Raw genomic sequence first — 20,300 nt, forward strand, 5'->3', positions numbered from 1 at the left:
AAATGCAAGAACCAGACAACCATGAATACAAGCAGCTCTCCTTTATTAAAAAGCCATTTTGCAAAAGCGGGTGTCCTAACTGGGTAGGCACCCCCATCAATCCAGGCAGGATGATCTTTATCCCCTACTCCTGGCCCTTGTTTCCCTCTTGGTCTGGGCAATCCAAGGCACGCCTAAACTGATCAGAGGAAGTCCTGCCTCTCTTTCCATCTCCCTCTCCTCTCTTTGCCTAGACCCCAGACTCTTATTTATTTCTATTATTATTTCTATGTTGTTGTTGTTTAGTCTTTTAGTCGTGTCCGACTCTTCATGACTCCACAGACCAGAGCACGCCAGGCCCTCCTGTCTTCCACAGCCTCATGGAGCTGGGCCAAATTCATGTTGGTCGCTTCAGTGACACTGTCCAACCATCTCATCTTCTGTTCCCCCCACCCCCATTACAAGGTTTCTTAATTCCTCCTGACTTTCTGTCATATCTGAGGTTGTTGATATTTCTTCCGGCAATCTTAATTCCGGCTTGGGATTCCTCCAGTCCGACCTTTCTCACAATGTATTCTACATATAAGTTAAATATAAGTTAAATAAGCAGGGGGAGAATATGCAGTTCTAACTGTGGCTTCCTGTCCCACATATAGGTTTCTCAGGAGATAAATAAGGTGGTCAGGCACTCCCATTTCTTTAAGGACTTGCCATACATTGCTGTGGTCGACACAGCCAAAGGCGTTTGCATAGTCAATGAAGGAGAAGTAGATGTTTTTCTGGAACTCTCTGGCTTTCTCCACAATCCAGCGCATGTTAGCAATTTGGTCTCTAGTTCCTCTGCCCCTTCAAAATCCAGCTTGTACTTCTGGGAGTTCTCGGTCCACTTACTGCTGAAGCCTACCTCGAAGGATTTTGAGCATAACCTTGCTAGCGTGTGAAATGAGTGCAATTGTATAGTTGGAGCATTCTTTGGCACTGCCCTTCTTTGGGATTGGCATGTAGACTGATCTTTTCCAGCCCTCTGGCCACTGTTGAGTTTTCCATTGATGATGATTTGGAAAAGAGTGTTTGTGATGACCAGCTTGTTCCCATTACAAAACTCAATTACACTTTGCCTTGCTTCATTTTGAACTGCAAGGCCAAACTTATCTGTTGTTCCTTTTCTCTCTTGACTCCTTACTTTAGCATTCCAGTCCCCCATAATGACAAGAACATCTTTCTTTGGTGTCAGTTCTAGAAGGTGTTGTAGGTCTTCATAGAATTGGTCAATTTCAGCCTTTTCAGCAATGGTGGTTGGTGCATAAACTTGGATGACTGTGATGTTGAAAGCTCTGCTTTGCATTTGTATTGAAATCATTCTATCATTTTTGAGATGGTATCCCGGTACAGCTTTTCCCACTCTTTTGTTGACTATGAGGGCTACTCCATTCCTTCTACGGGATTCTTGCCCACAATAGTAGATATGATAATCATCTGAATTGAATTCTCCCATTCCCGTCCATTTTAGTTCACTAAAATGTTTATTCTTGTCATTTTGACCACATCCAGCTTACCAAGGTTCATATATATCTTACATTCCAGGTTCTTTTGCAGTATTTTTCTTTGCAACATCAGACTTTCCTTTCACTTCCAGGCGCGTCCACAGCTGAGCATCCTTTCGGCTCTGGCCCAACCACTTCATTAGCTCTGGAGCTACTTGCATTTGTCCTCCGCTCTTCCTCAATAGCATGTTGGACGCCTTCCCACCTGAGGGGCTCATCTTCCAGCATCATCTTCCAGTGTATTGGTTTTCTGGTTCACTGCCTGTTGGAGCTTGCGCCATTGCTCCAAAATAATTTTTATTTTGCCTTTTTTAAAAAAAAAAATTCCTTAATTGAGTTTTTAGGGAGAGCGATTTGTGCTGATTTTGGGCAGAATTTTCCAATGATGTTTCAGATCTAGCAGTAAAATGTTTTTCCCTTTGTATGACATGAATTAACTCCTGTTTGTATTTTTCTTGTGAAGGAGATAAGGAGAGGGAAAAGGCGTTCTCTATGTTCTTGTTTAGACAGAAAAAAACTGTTCCTCAAGCCCTTTTTCCTTGGGAGCCTGTCTTTCATGCCTTTGATTAATAGCTTGCAAGGTCCTTGTTTGGGCGCCAATATGTAGGGTCACGAAATGAGAAAGTTGATAGGCTTGGTGATCACCAGATAATTAGGATAGCAAATAGAGAGAAAAGTTAAAGAAGTCAGCCACACACACAAGGATGTCTGCCAACAGAGTCCTCCTCACACACCTCTGGATCCAACTCTGCGTACAGATCCTCTGGGGCAAAGCCCCCAGGAGGACTCTCTTTTATTAAGCTTACAACTTCACATTAGGATTGGCCCAGAGAAAGGGTTTGAAGTTAGCTCTCTATCACTATGAGGAAGAGGAAGAATGGGTAGTAGCTCCTCCTCTCAGAAGCAGCTATGACGTCAACCAGGAGAGCGTTCTCTGCACTGAAGAATCAGCCAACAGCAGCTTAGCAACGTTGGGAAGAAGCGTTCCCCCACAATAGTTTTCTGCCACCTCTACTTCTCCTTCCTATTTGAGTCCCTGCTGACTGTTTCCAGAACTTCAGAGAAGACCTCCTGGTGACATCTGTGGCTCTAGTACAGGGGTGTCAAACACAAGGCCCGCGGGCCAAATCCGGCCTGCCAGACCTCGTCTGATGGCCCGCGGAGCCGCCGCCAGCCTTGCAGCCTCCCCCTTTTTTTTTTCAATGAATTTACTCCGTGCCTGCACGGAGTACAGTGGTGCTCCGCACAGCGAGCTTAATCCGTTCCGGATTAAGCTTCGCTGTGGGAAACATCACACTACGGAACACAAAAAGGCATTGGAACGCATTAAACAGCGTTTAATGCGTTCCAATGCCATAGAATACTCACCGTTGTGCAATGTTTCCCAGGGCCCGGCAGCCATTTTCGCGCCCTCCCCTCGCACAACGAGGGCGCCAAAATGGCTGCCATCAGCTGTCCGGCAGGTCCAAAATGGCCGCCGGAGCAGCCAAAAGGGGCTGGGGCGCAGCGTTTTCACGCCCTTGGTAAGCAAGGGGAGCGCGCGAAACCGCTGTCGGAAGCCCTGAAATGGTTGCGCGCAGCCATTTCGGGGCTTCTGCAGCATTTTTGCGCGCTCCCCTTACTTACCAAGGGCGCGAAAACGCTGCGCCCCTGCCCCTTTCGGCTCTTCCGGCTGCCATTTTGAAGCCGCGGAACAGCTGATTGTCGGGTCACAAAGCGAAGGTCGGTAAGACCTACAGATACAACCAGCCCTTTGATGGGGACCAAGCTGCTGATGCGGCCCCCGATGAATTTGAGTTTGACACACCTGCTCTAGTAGAATAACTTGTATCTGATTTAATTCATTATTCAAGTAGGGCTGTTCGGGCAGTGCAGGGCACATACACTTGTGTGCATGTGGAAAGGCGTGGGGGAGCACATGCCTGGTCTGACTTAGGCCACAGACTGGCACCAGACCACGGACCGGAGTTTCAGGATTCTGTCCTAGAGGAAACATTGATTTTTGTAAACCGAGATACTACTGGAATATGCAGCATTTATAATTATTTACAGTGGGGTCTTGACTTAAGAATGGCTCGAGTTAAGAACTTTTAGACTTAAGAACCGCTCTCACAGGAAAATATTGACTTGACTTAAGTACTTAGATTTGAGTTACGAACTGAAAAAAACCCATGTGGGAGGCAGGGAAAGTGCAAAATGTGAACTTTCAGTTAACTGTTGGCCAGTGAAAAGGGTGCCTGTCTGCTTCCTCACTCCTCCCAGCGTTTAGAGAGTGGATTGGGAGACAGTCTTCAGACTGCCTGGTACTGTACTGCCTGGACTGTATTTTCCCTGCCTTCCCTGAACCTTTCTTGACCTAAGAAAAAAAGAAACAAAATATCCCCCTCTAGTGGTCGAAGGCTTCCCATTAGTTTCTATGGACGGAAAAGAGCAGATACGGATCAAATGGTTTTCAATGCATTCCTATGGGAAATGCAGATTTGACCTGAGAACTTTTTGACTTGAGAACCGCCTTCCAATACGGATTAAGTTCTCAAGTCAAGACCCCACTTTATATTCTTCCCTCCCCTCTTTCCATACACATTGGTTTAGGTATCTAACTCTGGATCCAGAGGTTGGGAGTTCACTTACCTTCTAGCTCTGCAGTTCTAAGATGCCATTGCCTCAGCACCTATTTCCCTGACCATCTCTGCTTCCTAGCCCCATTGAGCCCCCATTCACCTCCACGCAGGACCCGCTGAGGACTTGCAGAAACTCCCAACAGAGGCACCCAGCTTTTGGTCCCCAGCATGCTGTTCTTCTGAGTTCTGCAGGCAGCTTCATACGAGTCCCGCGATATGAGCTCGGGCGCCAGCTCCGATCCACTGCCTCGTCCCACAGGACCAACCCAGTTCCAGTCACAAAACACCCCTTCTCTCATCCTCCTCAGCCACAGACAGCGGCAACACGACCAGCTCCCAGTCCTAATTCCTACACTGACCCTCTCTGCTTCCTATCCTGTTTTCAGAAATTCCTGATGGTTCTCTACCCGTAACAGCATTTTATAAACTCTACATCCCATCCATTTCATGGACCTGTCCTTTCTCTTCTCCCTCTGAATAATAATCTCTGCAGACTTTGTCAGTTCCCTGCATTGACCACTCACTGATCTTTACCCATTCTCGAGTCCAATCATTTAGCTGCATCACATTCATCCACTTTTGCTCTTCCTTTCTAACACTGTCCTTTCCCCCCTTGTTATTCATTTCTGCTAAACAATCCTTTAATTGAAATATTTGTTTCCTCTTTAAGCAACTTTGAGAAATTCCTTTCTAATTTTCTGGAAATGTAAGTCTAGTCTTTGGGGAGAATTTGAGAAGGGAATAAAAAATTAGTATACTTTGAATTTGATGTACTTATTTGGGTCTGGAAATGAACCTTCTTTCATTACTCCTCCCCCAAAAGGTTCCTCAGTGAAGAGCCCTTCCAACTTCAAGCCCAAAAGAACAACCTACGGTCCGGCCTCATCCCCTCCCTGATTCTCTTCCCTCACCTTTTTGGCTATCTTTCCTTGCTCCTCTGTGAATCAGGCAGAATCCGAACACATCATTCCTTTTTCCTGCAGATTTTGACAGTGGTTATTTCTCTGTTTTTTCCTTCTTCTAACCTACCAGATGATGAACAGGAGAAGAAGAATTGCCCAGCAACATCTGAAGCAACCTGGACAGGAACTCATAATCAAGCAAGAAAACATGGAATTGAAAATCAGAGTGGACAGGCATGGATTTGACATAAAAAGGCTGACACAGGGGAGAAACCACGTAAATGCATGTCACCTCAGTAGACACCAAAGAACACACCCAGGGAAGAAACTGTATCCATGTAGGGAATGTGGAAACAAGAGCCTCCATATACACAAAGGAACTCACACTGGGGAGAAACCACATAAATGCATGGAATGTGGAAAGAGCTTTACTCAGAGTAGTCATCTTAGGTCACATGAAAGGATTCACACTGGGAAGAAACCACATAAATGCATGGAATGTGGAAAGAGCTTTACTCAGAGTAGTCATCTTAGGTCACATGAAAGGATTCACACTGGGGAGAAACCACATAAATGCATGGAATGTGGAAAAAGTTTTAGTCAGAGTGGTAACCTTAGGTCACATGAAAGGATTCACACTGGGGAGAAACCACATAAATGCATCGAATGTGGAAAGAGCTTTAGTCACAGTGGTGGCCTTAGGTTACATCACAGGATGCACATGGGGGAAAAACCACATAAATGCATGGAATGTGGAAAAAGTTTTAGTCAGAGTGGTAACCTTAGGTCACATGAAAGGACTCACACTGGGCAGAAACCGTACGAATGCATGGAATGTGGAAAGAGCTTTAGTCACAGTGGTGACCTTAGGTCACATCAAAGGATTCACACTGGGGAGAAACCACATAAATGCATGGAATGCGGAAAGAGCTTTAGTCACTCTGGTGGCCTTAGGTCACATCAAAGGATTCACACGGGGGAGAAACCACATAAATGCATGGAATGTGGAAAGAGCTTTAGTCACAGTGGTGACCTTAGGAAACACAAAAGAACTCACACTGGGGAGAAACCACATAAATGCATGGAATGTGGAAAGAGGTTTAGTCACTGTGGTGGCCTTAGGAAACATGAAAAAACTCACACTGGGGAGAAACAATATAAATGCATGGAATGTGGAAAGAGCTTTAGTCGCAGTGATAGCCTTAAGAAACATGAAAAAACTCACACTGGGGAGAAACCACATAAATGCATGGAATGTGGAAAAAGTTTTAGTCAGAGTGGTAACCTTAGGTCACATGAAAGGACTCACACTGGGCAGAAACCGTACAAATGCATGGAATGTGGAAAGAGCTTTAGTTACAGTGGTGTCCTTAGATTACATCAAAGGATTCACACTGGGGAGAAACCACATAAATGTATGGAATGTGGAAAGAGCTTCAGTCACAGCAGTTACCCGAGTTCCCATCAAAGAATTCACACAGGGGAGCAACTACATAAATGCATGGAATGTGAAAAGAGCTTTAGTCACAGTGATAACCTTAGGAAACACAAAAGAACTTATACTGGGGAGAAGCCTTATAAATGTATAGAATGTGGAAAGAGCTTTAGTCACAGTGATGGCCTTAGGAAACATGAAAAAACTCATACTGGGGACAAACATCATAAATGCATGGAATGTGGACAAAGTTTTAGTCTGAGTGGGAACCTTAGGTCACATGAAGGGACTCACACTGGGGAGAAACCGTACAAATGCATGGAATGTGGAAAGAGCTTTAGTTGAAGTAGTGGCCTTAGGTTACATCAAAGGATTCACACAGGGGAGAAACCACATAAATGCATGGAATGTGGAAAAAGTTTTAGTCAGAGTGGGAACCTTAGGTCACACGAAAGGACTCACACTGGGGAGAAACCACATAAATGCATGGAATGTGGAAAAAGTTTTAGTCAGAGTGGGAACCTTAGGTTACATGAAAGGACTCACACTGGGGAGAAACCGTACAAATGCATGGAATGTGGAAAGAGCTTTAGTTACAGTGGTGGCCTTAGGTTACATCAAAGGATTCACACTGGGGAGAAACTACATAAATGCTGACATAATGCAAAACAAAGAGAAAAAATGAAGCACATTTTGAAGTGTCACTTGTCATGTGTTTTATTTCTATCGTTAGTTAGCAGGTAGATATCACAAAATAGCCGTAGAAGCTTGTGTTGAAAAAATGAGAGAAATATATATTTTACAATGGAAGCTTTTACAAAATTAGTGTAAAAACAGAAAAAGATGGATGTTCTAAGGCTAACTGATGAAGGAAAAGAACGTAGTGAAGAGAGAAAAGCTGTCATTTGTTTTAGAAGGCTTTACCCTCATAAATAATAATAGTAATTGAGTTTTAAATAGGGTACCAGTTAATATATATTCTGTATTATTTATGAAAAACTAAGCATTTCTATGCTATTGTACTGAGTGTATAGTCAGGTATTGTTGGAATGAGTCAAAATTGTGATTTGTTTGCAAGCTCTGGTCACTTCGGGCCCTGGAGTCCAGTGGGTCAGAGGTGACCAAATCCTTAGATCCTTAACATCTGAGCATCTCAGAGGCTGGGAGACACAAGCCTTGGGAAGATTTGGTTTTGTTGACTGATGCAGAACAAAGGGATATAAATATTTGGAGAGCTCTCCCACAAACTGTTCTTAGAAAGGAACGGAGAAACATAGATGTTTGGTTTCATGAAGTACAACAGACGATGGAACTGATGTTGAGTAAGCCTGCAGTTTTTGCATAACTGTATGACGTTTGGATTTGAAGATCTGTTCCAACAGTTTTGTCCTCACACCCGTAAGACTGCCTTACATATTTTTTTGGATTAAGTATATTTAACTATGGAATCTAGAATTGATGTAAATAAATGAACTTGTACAGAATCAACAAGTTTTGGAATTGGCTGAAATCACTGCAACAATGAAAAGACTTCCTATGGGATACCCAGATGACCGTCAAACACCTTGTCACTGTTTGTCTATGTGAGGGAGAAAGTGGGGTTGAACCCATCCTGACTGGACAGCCATCCTTTCCTGACAAGAGGAGGGCAAAACCCAATGGAGCCCCGGAGGCAGAACATATGACTCATCAGAGAAGTGACACCTCCATGGGGAGAACGGGAAGATAGGAGGGTAGAGATAGTTCCGGGTGAAGATTCAAAGGTTGGGACCAATGTAGGGATGGGAGAGTCTGGAAATAAAGAGCCTGGGGTGTCTAAGGTGGAAGTTCCAGGGAGGGAAGCAGAAAGTCCTTCAGAGCAAAGGAAGGATCCACCACGTAAATGAATCTTAGGAGCAGCAGAGATGCAGGAGAAAAAGGAAGGAATAAGACAGGAAGAGGGGAAAGAAATATATCTTGGTGAACCATCGAGAAGGGAGACAGCGGAAGCTGGAGAGGTAGAAGGGCAAAAGAAGGAGAGGATTTTATCACAAGGCTGGGCGTGGATATGAATGGAGAAACCCTGGACCAAACAGTGGGATTATACCTCATGAGTGGCAGAAAGGAGTCGGAGAGAGGTAAGATTGGAGAAACCCTCCTATTGGGGAGAGATAGTGGAGGAGAAATATCAGGTAGAAAAGAGGCAGGCTAGCTGAAGAGAGAAAGGGAGAAATGGAGAAGCTTCTCAGAGAGGGCTTTTGGCATGACCCCAGTGGTCAGTTGTGTTTATTGGAACCCACAGGAGAAACAGCACATATCCAGATGTCTGAGAATACCAAACCCCCACAGATTCTCATTTTGAGATTCAGGTTTTCCCTCATGGGTTAGGATATGTTTTGTAGCTGCCCAGGATTTGTAAGTAATTTTTACATATGCCAAAGAAATGAACTTCTGCTCAGTCTCTATAGACCCATAAGTTTTTATTGGACACCTCAGATTGTTCAGAATCAAGGTGGGGTCTAGAAACTGTCGACTTATCGAAGAAATGTCGGCACCCGAGTCGCGAAAAGCGCTCAAAGCCATATCGCCTGTTGGTGTGTGCAGGAAGACTACCTCAGTGAACGAGCGGGTCGCCCAGTCCCTCTGTGCATCTGGCACTATGCATTCAGGGTCCATAACAGAAAACCTCTCTCCTGATGCAGTCTCTTTTACAATTTCTGAGGAAATTGAAGCAATTTGTAAGTCCAAAATTCTAGGCACATAGTGGTTTACTTTGGCCTGTGTTCCACTGGCTTGAGAAGGGGTTACAGATGTGCTAACTCCCTCTGGATTCTGTGGAGGCCTAATGCTTGACTGGTTAGGCACAGAAGTTGCAGTACTGGTGGCTGGCGCTTGTATAGTTCCCACTGGCTCAGAACTAACATACGCCATCTTGGGAGTACTCGTTTTATTTCTGCGTGGAGTTGGGACAGGGGTTTTTCTAACAGGCTCCTTATCTTGATTAGCTGGCACATTCAACCTTGGGCAATCACGTCGCAGATGTGAGCCACCACACTCATAGCATTTAAGAGGTGTTTTACTCTGGCTAGGAGCTAGGCTCCTTCGTGGTTCAAATGAACTTTGTCTGGGATCTTGGGAAAAATACTTTCTAACTTCAGGCTGACTTTGTCTCTTAGGGACCACTGGAGCAGTCTTTGCTCTAACAGCTGGGTCAGGCTTCCTAAAGGAAAGTATCCCGTCAGTTCTTAAGGCCAGGGCCTGCAGGTCTTTGAAGTCTTTCTCCAACAAAGTACTCCTTATCTCTGTAGGTACCAAACTAAGAAAATGCTCCATGTACATCACTGTTCTCAAATCTTTGAAGGTTCTAACGCCTAATGAGTCCAACCATTGATCTCCCAGTTGCTCTAACCGATCAGCCAATGCAGAATAATACTCATTAGGTTGTTTTTTGATTATTCTAAAGTTCTGACGAAGTATCTCAGGAGTAAAACCATATTTTTTCTTCACTGCCTCTCTAAAAACACGCCACTCCACTCTTTCATCAGGTAATTTAGCTACAATGTTGGCAAGCTGACCACTGCACTGTGTACATATTAACCTAACATACCAGTCTCAGGAATATTAAGGTCTCTGCACGATTTTTCGAATAGCTCCAAAAATGCTAAGACATCTTGGCCATCGTGGTAATAAGGCAGGTTACTTCTGTCAACACTAGCTATGGATTTTTTAAAAGCTTCCTTTTCCTTCCTTTCAGCCTCTAAATTTGCAATCTTCATCTGTCTGTACTCCTTTAGTAATCTCTCAGACAGGTCCTGATTACGAATAGATTGAGAGTGACATGCAACAAAATCAGTAAACATCAGGGTTAACTTGTCCACTGCTGACAAAATATGATTGGGGTCTTGCCCTGCAGCACCTGCTGCTGCTGCTCCTGCTGTTTCATCAGGCCTTCCCCTGTCTGGCACTTCCCCTGTGCTGGTATCCTCCATGTCCTCAGCCTGATCTGAATCAGAGGCAAGGTCCTCTCCCTCAGGTGGTAACTCAGCCATCAAATTGCCCTTTTGCAATTCCCTTCGTAGATGTGGAGAACTGTAACTGACCCTTTGCTTAGGTCCACTCCGAGTCAAAACACTGTGCTCAACTGCCTCCAAAATCTCCTGATGCAAAGCCTTTTTTACTGTAATGCCAGGCTGACCAGCAGATGTCCCTTCAATCTTAACTGTTCTCTGAGTCACAAACCGCTGACTAGGCAACTGCAAAAAGTCGTCTCCTTCCATACAAGCCTCATTCAACGCCGACGCCAATCAATTCCAAAAGGAAAAATCCTCTCCCCACTCCTGCAGCCTAAACTGTAGGGTGAGGGCAAGGCATAAAACATCCCTACCTGGAGCTTCAAAAGAGGCAATCGCTACCTTGCCTGAAAATGCCCACTCATAGCCAAATTAAACAGATTTTAATGTCTGTTAAAATCTAAGCGTTGTTTCTTATCAGACTTCGCTGTAGATAAGTCTTTATGAAGATCCTTAGCTGGAAAGAGAAAAGCAATTTGGCTAATTTACAGCCTGTCAGCATGCACGCACTCCCTCAGCCAAGGCTTCCGGAAGAATGCCTGCAGCTTCACTTACAAAGCAAACACCATAAATCCATAAATCACACTAAAGCATGCGTTCCGTTCCACGCTGCCGCCATGCGAAAACACCGCCTGTATCTCCAAGGAGATGTTTGCGGGGTTCTGGAGAATGGGATGGATCCGAAAGACAGACAAACCACAATACTGCTGAGTAGAGCCCAGGGGATCTCAGCCGGATCTTGTCTATTCCTTCTTCTCCAAAAGCCACACTCCTTTAATAAACCAAATAGCCAACACAGACATAACCATGAGATATTAATCTGGGCTCTAGAAATCTTTGGTAGCGAACATATAAGGCCAATTAATATTCCTCAGCTAGTCTGAACAAGAAACAATGCTTCTAGATAGAAATCAATCATTACTGTTTTATTAATAAAAGTTGTTAAAGTAAAGAAACCAAATGTTTAGTTGGTACATTTTCAATACAAGGCACAGATAATTCCTCCCCCACTCCGGCTAGAAAAATAAAGAAATGAAACTATGCTAACTAATATAAAGGGTAACATAGTCCATCTCACGTGTCCTGTTGTAGATGCAATCCAGGTGTTTCCCCTCAGTCCATGGCAGAGGAAACTACACAGAAATCCTAATTTAAAATGGATTCTATTGAGACAGGCTTACCCATAAAAACACATCTCATCACACACCCTTTCCCTGCAATCACATCAGCATTGATGAATTGTAGAATCTCCTTGCCTGGGAGGTCTGTAAATTTCTGTAGTTTTCCTGTCGAGCCAGGTATCCTAATGAAGTTCTGACCGGTAGATATCAAAGACGTCAAAAAGGGGAGAGGCCATAGAAATACATGGAATGTAGGGGGATCTTTTATAAAAGCAGTCATCTTTCTATTCATCCAAGATCTCATACAAAGGGGAAACCTTTGAAATGCAAAGAACGTGGGAACAGCTTCAGTCTGAACAGAAACTTAAGGATAGGTGCCTCGCTTAACAATGTTAATTGGTTAAAAAACGCTATGGGAAAACATCGTTAAGCAAAACGCGTTTTCCCATAGAGATGCATTGAAAACCGGTTAATCCATTCCAAAAGCACGGATTGCCATACTTAAGCGAAAAAACCCATAGGAAACATCATTAAGCGATACAATGTTCCCCCCATTGGAATGCATTGAAGCCTATACAATGCATTTCAATGGTTTTGCGATGTCAGTTTTTCAATTTTAAAAGTGTCTTAAAAAGTTCAAAAATGGTTTTAAATGCTTGGAATCATTAGTGCACCTTCTAAAATGGGTGCAAACTTAATTTGTCTTTGATCTGACTTTGTTAATTTTTGCTGATTTTTTTTCTCCCCCACCAACTTTTGACAGCTGTCAAAAGTTGGGCTCCATGCTTTCCTATGGGGGAGGAAAAAAATCACCAAAAATTAACGAAGAGTCAGAACAAAGCCAAACTAAGTTTGCACATGATTTAGAAGGTGCACTAAAACAGCATTTAAAACAGTTTCTGTCTTTTCATTAATTTTTTGTGAATTTTTTCCTCCCCCATAGGAAACAATGGAGCTGTCAAAAGTTGGGCTCCATTTTTTCTAATGGGGGAGGAAAAAATTCACAAAAAATTAACAAAGACTCAGAAACTGTTTTACATGCTTGGATTCCTTAGAGCACCTTCTAAGTCGTGTGCAAACTTAGTTTGGCTTTGTTCTGACTCTTCGTTAATTTTTGGTGAATTTAATGGGGGGGAAATTCACAAAAAATTAACGAAGACTCAGAACGAAGCCAAATTAAGTTTGCGTAGGTTTTACCGGTTGCACTAACTATCCCAAGCATTTAAAACTTTACAACTTTAAAATTCAACAAATTAAAAAAGAGTCAGAACAAAGTCAAATTAGGCTAACGAAGGGAGGCTCTCTTTTGTGGTGGATCCGGTCTTCTTTTGAGGGGATGACCCAGTGGGTGGTCCTGGTGGGACTCCTGCTCCACACCCTGGCCACCGGCCTGTGGGATCCCTCCGATTTTGTCCCCTATGCTATTGAACATCTACATGATACCGCTGGCCGAGCTTGTCGGGAGTTTTGGGGTGGGTCGTGACCCCCCACTCGGCCTCTCCTTTGCCTCTTCTTTCCAGGAAAAGGCCATTGTGGTTCTAAACCTGTTCCGGGTGTCAGGAAGGGACTGGACGAGGCTGACCCTGAAGCCGGGCAAGAGAGAGGCACTCCTGGTCGGTCAAAAAGCAGGCCGAGGAAGGGGGGCGGCCTGTGGTGGATGGGGAGACGCTGTCCCCCCTCCCAAAAAATCCCTCCACAAAACACAGGGAAGGGTCTGGTGGGGCTTCTGACACAGGGAGTCTTGGGGGGGCTTTGTGCTTCAAGTGTGTTCTCGGGGTGGCTTTTGTGCATCCTTTCTCAGAGCGGGAATTGGTTTGGCCCAGTAGAGTGTTGGCCCCCTCATGATACTTCAGGAGAAAAGCCGGTGTACAAATGGTGGTCAAGAAAGAAGGGAACCAAGGCCAGGGACCGTCAGGCTAGATTTTTGTGGGTGTGTGGGGGGGTGTTGTTGTGGGTCGGCGGGGGGTGTATTGTGTGTGGGGGTGTCCCATTCACAATCCCTCTCTTACTCTCCCCACCCCCCCGTGCTCCCCACAGATCTCCCCCCTCCTTTCCCCCCTCCTGCCACAACCACAACCACCCCCTCACTTTGCGGGGGGGAGGAGGGGCTCCTCGCTCTAGCTCCAACCGGAAGTGGAAGCCACGCGCCTGCCCCTCCTTCTCTCCCCCCCATGACCCAACTCTATGGTCCTCCCAGGAGTGCAGTCGTGGCGGAGCGAGGGGTGGGCTTCCTCGTGAGTTTCCAGGCAGAGGACCCGGAAGGAGGTGGACGGTTGGGATATATGGGGGGGAGTGGGAGGAAGGATGTATGGGGAGGGGGCTGAGATTCCCCCCCAGGGTGGGGCAGGCCTTGGTCCTCGGGCGGGGGGTCTCTTCCCTGTTTCGGGTGGAAGTGGGGGAGGGGGGTCCCGATCTGGCCTTTCGGGCCCAAGAGACTCTTCTTACTCCCCCCCAGCAACGGTGCCTAATGGGAAGGGGGGCTTTGTGCTCAATTCTTCCTCCTACGGTGGGGGTCAGAAAAGTGGGGGAAGAGAAAAAGTGTCCCTTGATTTCCGTCCTGCCCCTCCTGGTAAAGCTAAGTCCATGGGGGGTGAGTGTTGCCCCCCCTGGCCTGGGAAGGAGGGGAAGGAAGGTCCTGCAGCGTCCCTGAGTGGGAAATGGGGCTGGGGGGGAGAAGGAGGGGTACTAGGCATGGGTGTGGGGGGAGAAGGTTATATCCAGACCCCCCTCCTGCAAAGGGGTTACCTCTGCACCCTCTCCCCTCCTGGCAACCCTTGGACTAAATTTCATCACCATAACAGAAGGAGGCAACTCCTGGAAATCCACAGTGCGGGGAGGGGGGAGTCATCAGGGGGAGGTTTGGGGGTGCCTGTTTGGGGGTAGAAAAGGGGGTCGGTTGATTTCCATTTCCACTCAGTTCTCCCCAGGAGACACTATTTTCTCTCCCCCTCCCCCCACCTGCCTGATAAACCTAAATTCAGGTTGGGGTTGTTTGCTGGAAATGACTCCCTCCCTTGCCCCCCCTTGGCCCCCAAGCTTCAGAGGGAAGGGATGGAAGGACCTGCAACGTCCCTGGGTGGAAGAGGGGCTGGGGGAAGGAGGGGTGGAGGTTGGGGGGAAGAGTAGGTTGGTTGGAGGGGAGGGGGCCACATCCAGACCCCCACCATCTTGCAAAGGGGCAACCTCTGCACCCTCTCTCCCTGCCTCCTAGTGGCCCTCGGACCCTTGAAGGGGCTCTGGATGCAGCCAGAAAAGGTGCCTGCTGTCCCCCCACACATTTCATTACTCAATTATTTATTGAGTCATTTGTTTAATTAGCTCATAAATCAAGAATTGAAATAATTAAAAACAAACATTCGAAATGCAGGAGGGTCCAAAGTGACTCGGAGGTGACCTAAGAAGACGGACCCCTTGGGAGCAGGCAATATCTTGGAGGGCAGGAGAGAAGAAGAAAGGCAGAGAGAGTTCCCCCGAGAGGGAGGGAGGGAGGAGATGGTCTCCCTTCCTTCCCTTTGGCCCTTTTCCCAGCTCCCACCCTCCGTGTCGGCCCCAGGAGGTGGAGGAGACATCCCTCTCCCAGCAGATCTTTTGCAAGGTCAACGGCTCTGAAGGGTTTTGAACCCACTGAAGTTTGGAAACACTTTCCAGAAGACACCCTCCCCAGACTGCATGACAGTAATCCAGCTGGGTTGTAACTAAGGCAGACGTCACCAGATGTGGCCACATCCGACCCCTCCAGGAACAAGCCCGGCTGGCGCACCCGTTTCTGCAGAGGCCCTCCTGGTCGCCACCAAAGCGTGGGCATTCAGGCTCAGGGATGAATCCAGGAGGACCCCCAAGCGGCGCAGCTGAGTTTTCAGAGAGAGCGAAAATCCATCCAGGGCAGGCTGCCTCTCTGTTTCTTAGAATCCTGGAACAATGAAGTTGGACGGGGGCCTCCGAGGACATCCCATCCATATACCTCTTGCTCCCTGAAGGAATCCAAATCAAAGCTGGCCGGACAGAGGGTGGTCCAATTTTCCCCTTGAAAGGGCTCCTAAGGTCGCAGGTTCAGTTGTCATACTCCTCAAACCCTTAGGAACTTCTTCCTGATCTTCAACTAAAATCCGGCTTCCTGTCACTTGAGCTCGTTGGGCCATGTCCTGCCCTCCATTCCCAGGGAAAGGGTGGAAAAGGGGCCTCGGGAACTCCTTGGGTTGCCGGACAAGCTTTCCTCCACTTGGCAGAAAGGGACGCTGCTGGAGGAAGGCTCAGGGAACCAGCCAGCTCCTCACACTGGCCTTTTGTCACGACCCAGGAACCTCCGACCTGGAGGGAGGGCTGCCCGTTTTTCACAATTTATTCTCTCCCTTCAGGATAGGTGGTCTGCCTCTGTCCAGTCCTCCTTGAGGGGCACTCACAGAGGAGTAGAAATTCCCCCCCCAAAAAAAACAGCACTTGGTAGGGACCTATGGGAAAGATTTTATCTTAAATTTAACAGAGGATCATTGCATATTGTGCTGAAGCCTTTCTCCCCCACCCCATGCAGACCAAGGCATTTGAGCTCAGATTAAACCTTCATCACTGCCACTGCCTCATAGCAAATAAGACATACCGGCTTGTCTCTAGTAATCGCAAACATGTATTCACTTTCCCATCTCTCCTGAAATTGCCTTCCCTCTGCATCAACTTTTCTTTTCTTGGACATTTCAGGGGTATTTGATTGTAGTTTATGGTCCTTATACCACTGTAAAGTGACATGGAAGTGGTAAGTATATCCAAAGTTTACCGCTCCACCTGCCTTATATGTGCCCAGCAATCTGCCCCCTTTTATAGTGCCCAGTCATAATTGACCATGTCCACCCCTCTTCCAACCCGGCCCCACGTCACCCGCCTGCTTGCACTGCAACCCCATCAGGCTCAACACCTCCCTGAGGGGACCCCCCCAAACCTTCAACCTTCTTCCTCCTCCCCACTCCAGCGCCCCTTATTTCCGTTCCCCTCCCTCCCTTCCCCCTCCAGGCCCTTTGCTTTCTTCCCTCCTCAGCAGAGTCTGGCTTTCTCTCTTCCCGCCCACCCTCGCCCCCGCCCGTTAGGGGAACGGGATCTGGTGTTGGGGAGGCAGCCTGATGATCCCTTCTGCTGGATCCCACCGCGAGGGCCCCACACCCTTTCCTTGAGGAGGGTGGGATGGATGGACAGAGGGGGAGGGTGGGTGGCTCGCCCGGCCCGAGCCTTGCAAGCCTTCCTTTCCAGTCCACACACACACACACACACACACCCCTCCACGCACCCCGATCGCCGAAGGCCTCTCCCCCCACCTCAGCAGAGTCCGGCTTTCTCTCTTCCCGCCCGCCATCGCTCCCGCCCGGGCCAAGCCGCCTCCTTACCTACCTGCCCGCCCCTCTCGCCGCCACCGCCCCATTCCCCCCCTCCTTCCTGGGCCCCTTGCTCCCCACCAGTGAAGGGGAGGCAAGCAGGCGGGCTCCCTTACCCGTGCAATGCAACCGGGGCGCAGCGTGAACTCCTCCTCGCGCAGCAGCTCGAGCAGCTCGAGGAGGGGGGGCGTGCTCGCCAGATATGGGCCTCTTCTTTTTCCCTCCGTCCCGCGCGCACCTTCTCCTTTCGGCCAATCGCGACACAGCAGGACCACGGGGCGGGGGGAAGTTGGAGTCCGAGGCATGCCGAGGGAGGCCGACAGGGGCAAAACGTCTCTGCTGGTCCTCCTCGATATTTCGGCGGCCTTTGATACCGTCGACCACGGTATCCTCCTGGGGAGGCTCTCCGAGTTGGGAATCGGTGGCCTGGTGTTAGCCTGGCTCCGTTCCTTCTTGGAGGACCGCCCCCAGAGAGTTCAGCTTGGGGAGAGTGTCTCGGCCCCGTGGAACTCCAACTGTGGGGTTCCACAGGGGTCGATTATCTCCCCAATGCTATTTAACATCTATATGAGGCCGCTAGCGGGGGTCATCAGGGGGTGTGGAGCGCTGTGTCATCAGTATGCTGATGACACCCAGCTCTACATCTCCTTTTTACCAACTGCAGGTGATGCCATCCTGTCCCTTCAGCGCTGCCTGGGGACTGTACTGGAATGGATGCAGGAAAATGGCCTGCGGCTGAACCCGGACAAGACGGAAGTACTGAGGGTGGCCCCCCCCGTGGTTGATGGCTTGGTTGGCTCTCTCTCGTTGGGGGGGGCCACCCTGGCTCCGGTGAGTGGGGTCCGCAGCTTGGGCATACATTTGGACCCGACGATCACCATGGAAACACAGGTGGCGTCGGTTGTCCGCTCCGCCTTTTTCCACCTTTGGCGGATTGCCCGGCTGCGGCCCTATCTCGACACGGGGGCGCTCACCACCTTAGTACACGCGCTCGTAATCTCAAGATTAGATCACTGCAACGCGCTCTACGTGGGGCTACCTTTGAGGCTGATACGGAAACTCCAGATGGTGCAGAATGCAGCAGCCAGACTCCTTACCGGAGGGAGAAAATTCCACCACATTTCTCCTATCCTGGCTAGACTGCATTGGCTGCCCATTCGTTTCCGTATTGACTTCAAAGTTTTAATGCTCACTTATAAGGCCCTAAACGGTTTGGGACCTCGATACTTGGCGGAACGCCTTCACCCACCAAGTTCTACCCAGACCACCCGCGCGACCCAGGAGGTGAGGCTGAGGAGCCTGACGCCGAGGGAGGCCCGGAGGGAGAAGACACGAAACCGGGCCTTCTCGGCGGTGGCTCCTCGCCTTTGGAACAATCTCCCTCCTGAGATTCGTGCGGCCCCTACGCTGGGTACATTCAAAACTCAACTAAAAACATGGCTCTATGTCAAGGCCTTCCCTCCTGCCAGCATCTAATCTAACTTAATTTATTTTTCTCTTCTTTATCTATTTATTATTTGCGATTATTTATGATTTTTGTTATTTTCTGTTAATTGATTTTTAATTTATTTTATTATAATTATATCTATGTTCTTGTTAGCCGCTCAGAGTGGTATAGATTTACCAGATGAGCGGGATATAAATCAAATAAATAAATAAATAAATAAATAAATAAATAAATAATTCCGCTGCGACTGGGAGCGCTGAAGAACCGCAGTTCACCACGCCCTCCGCCCGCCAAGCTCTGGGTGGACCTCACGTTTTACGGGGTTGGGGATGGTGTGCAAACGGATGGCTCCGCGGGCCATCAGACGAGTTCTGGGGGGCCGGATTTGGCCCGCGGGCCTTGCTTTTGACACCCTTGATCTAGATGGAATCTATGGCTATGTGATGCCCATTGTCTGGTGCAGCGTTATCTCTTTGCCACTCTCAGACTGCCTGCCAGGCATGAGTGTCATCCTCTGTCACACTCCATTAAAATAAAGCATGTGTCCTTTCTCCGCTCACATTGGATGTTTCTCCATTCAATATCAGCATGTAATCTGTCCCTGTTTATACTCTAGTTCCTTGATTCTTAACCTTTGTTACTCGGATGTTTTTGAACTGCAAGTCCCAGAAACCCCAGCCAGCACAGTTGGTGGTGAAGGGTTCTGGGAGTTGCAGTCGAAAACTCCTGAGTAACCCAAGGTTAAGAACCAGTGCTCTAGTAGACTCAACAATTTTACTCAAAGTCTGGCTTCTGCTGGCCAAGGCAGGTCCAACCCTTGGATATCACAGCTCTTGGCCTCCTTCTTCTCTATTAATAATATTCCTGCTCAGATCCTGGAAAAGCAAGGCAGTTGATCTCTTTTTTGAGTCAACCACTCTCGTGTTCAATCCTCTTCTCCTACAGCTTTCCACTTTCCATTGCAGAGTGGAGTTTTGGGATCAAGGGGAGGCAATAGCAAAGTACAGGGAAAGAATGGGAGGAAAAGGGAGATACAGTTTGCCAAAGTTAGTCTCAGTTTGTTGTCTTTAGGATAGTAGAGATGGCCCAATTCAAGGTCTCAACTGGAGTTATGAATTATGTTCTCAGACAATAGATTCTGTGCTAATTTTTCCCAACTGCTTTTTTCCCCTCTCTAATTGTATTGCTTACCAGTATTTAATCTTGAATCCCCATCTCTTGTTTTGCACCCATGGCAGCATTTCATACAGTATGTGAACCAAAGAAAGCTAGGATTCACTTATATGCCTCCAAGGATGGACCCCTGAGAATGTCAATGGAATGAAATGGAAATTGAGACCCCAATGTTGTGTTGGTGTGGCAACATCTAAGTCTATCCTCTTAGGACCAGTTCAGCTGAATCAGCCAGCAACAAATATGGGGGGAGAGGAGCCAGAAAGGCTTGCCTGTCCTCCTGATTTTTTGACCGCCACTTCCTCCTGCAACTGTTGTTAGATCTTCAGGGAGCTGTCTAAGTTCACTAATGAGCAGACATGCTGCTGTTCCAGCTATTGTTTCATCATTAAGTCTCATCAGATTCTTCGTGAGCATGCCAGGCCCTCCTGTCTTCCACTGCCTCGCGGAGTTGGGTCCAAGTCATGTTGGTAGCTGTCCAACCATCTTGTTTTCTCTGTCATCACTTCTCCTCCTGCCTTCACACTTTCCCAACATCAGGGTCTTTTCCAAGGAGTCTTCTCTTCTCATGAGATGGCCAAAGTACTGGAGCCTCAGCTTCAGGATCTGTCCTTCCAGTGAGCACTCAAGGTTGATTTCCTTCAAAATGGATAGGTTTGTTCTCCTTGCAGT

General features: G+C 47.6%; 2 protein-coding genes and 1 long non-coding RNA gene across 3 annotated transcripts in view; 2 read left to right on the top strand and 1 right to left on the bottom strand.

Annotated features, from left to right (window-relative positions):
* The window catches only part of LOC144587228 (uncharacterized), a 10,160-nt gene extending 2,188 nt beyond the window's left edge, over window positions 1-7,972 (top strand). The window contains exon 2 of the mRNA XM_078387150.1: window positions 5,177-7,972. Coding sequence (XP_078243276.1) covers window positions 5,177-6,826 — 1,650 coding nt within the window. The 3' untranslated portion in view covers window positions 6,827-7,972. The remainder of the gene's footprint in view (window positions 1-5,176) is intronic.
* The window catches only part of LOC144587217 (uncharacterized), a 180,537-nt gene that overhangs the window by 32,627 nt on the left and 127,610 nt on the right, over window positions 1-20,300 (bottom strand). The window lies entirely within an intron of this gene.
* Window positions 6,884-7,972, top strand: LOC144587293 (uncharacterized). The gene has a single exon (XR_013542445.1). It is a non-coding gene; the product is annotated as an uncharacterized LOC144587293 (long non-coding RNA).

The sequence above is a fragment of the Pogona vitticeps genome, chromosome 2 (genome assembly GCF_051106095.1).
Source record: "Pogona vitticeps strain Pit_001003342236 chromosome 2, PviZW2.1, whole genome shotgun sequence".
Classification (NCBI taxonomy): domain Eukaryota; kingdom Metazoa; phylum Chordata; class Lepidosauria; order Squamata; family Agamidae; genus Pogona; species Pogona vitticeps.